The sequence below is a fragment of the Poecilia formosa genome, unplaced genomic scaffold (assembly GCF_000485575.1).
Source record: "Poecilia formosa unplaced genomic scaffold, Poecilia_formosa-5.1.2 Scaffold339, whole genome shotgun sequence".
Lineage (NCBI taxonomy): Eukaryota > Metazoa > Chordata > Actinopteri > Cyprinodontiformes > Poeciliidae > Poecilia > Poecilia formosa.
The window spans coordinates 686,502-691,748 of NW_006800278.1; the positions used below are offsets into that span (position 1 = coordinate 686,502).

The window sequence follows — 5,247 nt, forward strand, 5'->3', positions numbered from 1 at the left end:
GATGCTTTTTATGGGTCAAATAGACTCAAAAAATTTTAACAGCAGCTGTGCAGGGGTGGGGGGAACACATTTTTTGTCAGGGGGCCTAAGATTCCTGGCAGCGCCCCTGGCTTGCAGCATGGTAATGGTTAGCCTGTAGCATGCTAATGGTTAGTCAGTAGTATGTTAATGGCTAGCTTGCAGCGTGCTAACGTTGATCTTGTGGCATACAGTTAGCTTGAGGCGTGTTAATGGTTAGCCAATAGCATGCTAAACGTTAGCCTGTAGTGTGCTAAAGGTTAGTCAGTAGCATGCTAATAGTTAGCATGACCTCAGCTTTCCCCTGCCTCACACTGATCCCTAGCAGCAGGAGCAAAAAGCAGGTTTATGCCAATGAAACCCTTCCTAACAGTCAAAGTGTAGCAGGATGGCTTGACCTTTGACCTGTGATCTTCACACAGTCCACTAGTGATGCTGGGAGCGACTCACCTTGCTGGCTCCAGGGAGCAGGTGAAGCTTGACGTAGGGATCAGCTAAACCGTTGAAGTCCATGGGCTTCAGACCCTGAAACAACAACATCAGCCGAGTCAGTTCCCAGAGACGGATCCACTCCACCCAGAGCCCCCGGGCCCGACGGAGCCCCCGGGCCGACGGAGCAGCGTCTCCTCACCTCATCAGAGCTTCATGAGGAATTGGCGCTACATGTCTTTCAACAAACAGCTCTAACATTTCCAGCAGGCAGAGCAGCAACCAGACTGACACTTCAAACCAGTCCTGCATTTGTTATGGGATCCACTGGGAGGAGAGACCTACTGGGAATACTGGTCCATCGTTATTTGACTAAAATGGTATTCAGGACTGATCTTGGTTGTTTTAATTTTCAGTTTATTTGCTTTATTCACAGAACTTCATGTTTAAAGTATTATAAAAGACATAATAAATGTATTACTAAGTTACGGAAGCGCATTGCTATCACGCAGGAAAAATTTTTTTTTGAGCGCTATCACATTATAACGTGATACGTATGTCGTTAAAACGTGATACGTATCACGTTTTAACGAGATACGTATCACGTTTTAACGTGATAGCGCTCGAAATTTTTTTTTTCCTGCGTGATAGCAATGCGCTCCCGTACTAAGTCAACATTTTCACCAACCTGAAGATTAATTTGACCCTTTATTTTTTTATTCAGACTCCTTTTTAAATCTGCCTGTGTGCTTATGTCTGTATTGTTTTACATACTCATTTTAAATTAACTCTTAATCAGTTACATCAGCGTGCAGGCCTGGATGTTGAGCTATCGATCCTTTGCTAATGGATCGTTAACCGTTAGCTTGCAGCGTGCTAACCGTTAGCTTGCAGCGTGCTAACCGTTAGCTTGCCGTTTGCTACGGTTTAGCTCAAAGATTACTCAATAAAAATGTCAGATTTAATGCTTTCTTCGCATTCTTGGAGATGCCTGTCTCTGTTTTAATTCTAGTAATGAAATAAAACGTTTTAAAATAATTTTAGCATTATGTTGTGTACATCTGCTCTGGAATAAATCACCAGTAAACCATGGAAACCGTTTCTCTTCCAGCGTTTCCACCAGTAAACCATCACGTCGCTTCCAGCAGCCGACCCATTTGTCTGCTGACATTAGAGGAGGAACCTCCGCAGCAGCCGGCGCAACGCCGCTCCTCCTGCCGGGAATCAGCGACATTTAACGAGCCGAAGAGCGAAAACCCGGCTAACAACACCTGAAGGAGCCGAGGGACGGGGAGACAGCGGGTTTAATGGTCCTGAGTTAACTGGGAGTGAGACTTTCAGCAGACACGGAGCCGGGTTCCTTCAGCTAGTTAAATGGTATCAGAACTGATTCCAGCCTGACCCTCTTTTAAACTGGGTCGGAACTTCAGTTCTGGTAGGTCCGGTTTGGGACCTAGAAGAGGTCCGTGTCCACCACAGGGGACAGGAAGCTGCTCTTCACACCCGCCCAGGCGCTGCTGCTTCCCGTCTCACCTGCTGACCTCTCACAGCTGTGAGGTCACCGAGGCCTGGAGGCATCAAGCTGGCCCGGTTCTGGTCAGATTGTGACTTTAATGGACCGCTTTGTGTCTGAACGGCACTGGATGGAAGCCTGAGTGAAGACAGAGCCGGTTCCTGCTCCCAGTGCTCCCAGTATAGCGAGAAACGACCAGTCAGAGGTTGGAGGTGGACCTTAACGCTGTCAATCACCCTGCTCATGAAAGCTTGAAGAGCTGGATGGAGCCTGTCTGGAGGCTCAGGAAGGGTCAGAGGTCACACCTGGTTGGTTCCTCTGATGGAAGGAAGTTCAGGAACCTGGAGATCAGAGAACTTCAGAGAACTGCTTTCTCCTGAACATTTACTGTTCATGAAGGCATCACTCTGCTGGGGCTCAACTCCTTTCAGCCGATAATCTGTAGAAATTCCTCTTTCAGGTTCTATCTTCATGGTTTTGTTCAATTTGTGACATTTTTATGAGATATTTTTAATTTTGTAGTATTTGGTCTAAAACCGTCTCACTCAGACACGCCCCCTGGTGGTGAGTCAGGAGGTGGAGCAGCTAGCATTGATTGGCAGCGTCTCTCAGCTTTGTGGCTCTGGTCTGACTGCAGGCGGTTCGCTGCAGAGCTGAGGACGAGTCGGTTCGGTTGGTGAGATGTGAACGCTAGTCGACCTCTGACCTCTGGTTCTCCAAACCTCGTCTGGGTTCGGTTGAAGTGAACTCTGGTTGGTTTGAATGTGAACACCAAGCGGACCAGAGACCGCTCCAAAAGCAGGAAGTGGACTACAGGGCAGGGCATTCTGGGTAAATACAACCAAAGCTAACGTGCTAGCCTAGCGCTAGCAGCAGAAATGGCTCCTGGTCTTTAGCCTAAAGAGAAATCCTCCAGCCGCTAAAATCTGACGCCTCCATCTTGTTTCCATCTGGTGAAGAAGGAAGTTGCTCTCTGTGTCTTCAGAGGTTTTCGTGTCGTTTCCTTCAGTGGTTCTTGGTGCAGCGCCCCCACAGGCCAGGAGGGGAACAGGTTGGTTTGACTCAGAGCCACAGCAGCTGGAGGTGGAGTTTTGCTCCAGTAGCTGTGGAGTCCTGGCGTCCGTTACGAACCTGTGCCAACAGGAGCGATGCGTCTGACGCAGCAGTTCCTCACCTTGGCCCGCAGCACGGTGCAGTGCAGCTCGCTGCAGCTCGCATCGTAGCGCAGCTCGAACTCCAGCGTTCCCAGAGCGGCTGAGGAGACAGAGAGGAAGAGGAGGATGAGGAAGATAACCTCCAGAAGACATGAACAAAATGGATTTTTTAGTGATTATTCTCCATAGAAGCAATGAAATGAGCTGCACAACAGAGATTTTTGAGAATTTACATTTCAGTTCTGTTTGGTTTTGTGTGCCTGAAGATTTTTAGTTTAAAATAAATCGAGCAGCTGTATAATGTTTGATGTTTAACCTTTTAAAAATAAATCTTCAATTCAAAAATACATTTCTGATATCTTCTAGTTCCACTTACTAGCAACAGGGAACACAGAGACTGATTTGTTTCATATAATATGTATTACTATGTTATTGATGTAAATGTTTCTGACTAGATAAAAACTAAAGGATCCTTCTGGAACCATCCAGTGATTATTGATGGTGAATAAACATGAACGTTTGGCGACATATCTAGTGAGCATGATTGTTTGATGTGTGATCAAAGCTTCAGATCAGCTGCTCCTCTGCTCTCATCGACTCGTTAAAAACAATCAGCCTGAACGGCGGCTCAGTCAAAGGCTCAGTCAGGTTAGAAACGTCTCGTTAATCCCAGAGACGAGTCAGAATCATCCTTCCTGTTCCTGATGAAGCTCCATCTGATCCGCTGAGATCCAGAGACCTGCAGGTCGGACTGCATCCAGGTTTCTGGTTTATTTAGCTAACGACTTTAACGCATTAAACCACAAGTGAGAGTAAAAACTTTTTTGATGGAAATGCGTCTAATGATGTGACAGCAATGCTGTGAATTTTAAGAGAATTTTAAAAACGTATATTAGATGCGTTTCCATCTGGAGTGAACCAGGCTAGCAGAAGTTGATCTGATGTTGATGGCTGTAATAAACAGGAAGTGGAAGTTGCTAGCTAACATGTAGCTCATAAAAACAGAGACATTGAAATTTTTTGAGCTTCGTGCCTCTGGTAAGGCACTGAGCCACCAGTGATGGAAACTTGTTCAGCTAACGTTTCCATCTTTAGCGCATTAACTCTTTTCTGGAAAAGACAAAAACCAACTAAAGCGACCGTAAAGCTTTGAATTTTTCCTGTAATATTGATGAAACGCAGCATGAGGTGGTCATAATGATGTGCAGATTGGGTTGGATCATATCCACCAAAGTGGGCAGAGCCAAGAGGGGCGTGGTCAGGATGAGGGGACATCATATTACGGTAATTACAGTAACGTAAGGTCACAGAAACATCAATTCGCCGCCACCTGGCTCATCCTGATGTTTTCACACAATCGGCCATCTTGGTGTTGGCAGGACGGCTGCTGGTCTAATGAGTGAAGACTGATGAGACGTTCCTGAACGCACCATGCAGGAGCCACATGGAGACGTGTGAACACTGACTGCTACAGCGTTTCATGCATTCACAGACCACCAGGCGGCGGCTCACTGCTGTCGTCGCTGTCCTCGCTGTTGATGTCCACCGACGTTTCCACACTGCTGTTCTGGGACGACGACCCGCCCCACCCCCACTGGGCCCGCAGCGGCGACAGCAGGTTGGCCCCGCCCTCCAGCGCCGCCGCAGCGGGGGGGCTGAGGGCCACCGGGGAGGAGGAGGGGTTAGGGGAGGCAGGAGTGTGGGAGGTGGGGGAGAGGCGGGGGAAGTAGGCAGAGATCTGCCGGATGGGTCTGATGGGACCAGGACAGACGTCTATGGCCATGTGTTCCTGGATGGAGATGCTGAGCTTCTTTCCTCTCTGCACCGTCATAGAGTCTGGAGACACAGAGGACAGACGGACAGGGGACGGAGAGACAGCTAAGCTTTACAATCTACCATTAGCAAACTAATGTTCAGTCTTATTGGGTCCATTTCTAAGGTTTTGGACTCCAGTGGAACCACGACTCTCACCTCGACCAGAACCTTCCAGTACCAGGTTCAACAACATAGACCGAACAACACCTCTGCTGGCCTCATGCCTAAAGGTCAACAATCAGAGACAATAGCCTCAATGGGAAAGATCCAAGACCAGAACCACTGCTGACCCAAAAGAACACAAAACCTGTCTTACCC

The 5,247-nt window shown here is 47.8% G+C and overlaps 1 protein-coding gene across 1 annotated transcript in view; it reads right to left on the reverse strand.

The window, feature by feature from the left end:
• Positions 1 to 59: 59 nt before the first annotated feature.
• The window catches only part of doc2a (double C2-like domains, alpha), a 9,159-nt gene continuing 3,971 nt past the window's right edge, over positions 60 to 5,247 (reverse strand). The window contains exons 2-4 of the mRNA XM_007573880.2: positions 4,627 to 4,950; positions 3,135 to 3,214; positions 60 to 543 (exon numbers count right to left, since the gene is read on the reverse strand). Of these exons, the coding sequence (XP_007573942.1) occupies positions 445 to 543; positions 3,135 to 3,214; positions 4,627 to 4,945 (498 nt within the window). The 5' untranslated portion in view covers positions 4,946 to 4,950 and the 3' untranslated portion in view covers positions 60 to 444. The remainder of the gene's footprint in view (positions 544 to 3,134; positions 3,215 to 4,626; positions 4,951 to 5,247) is intronic.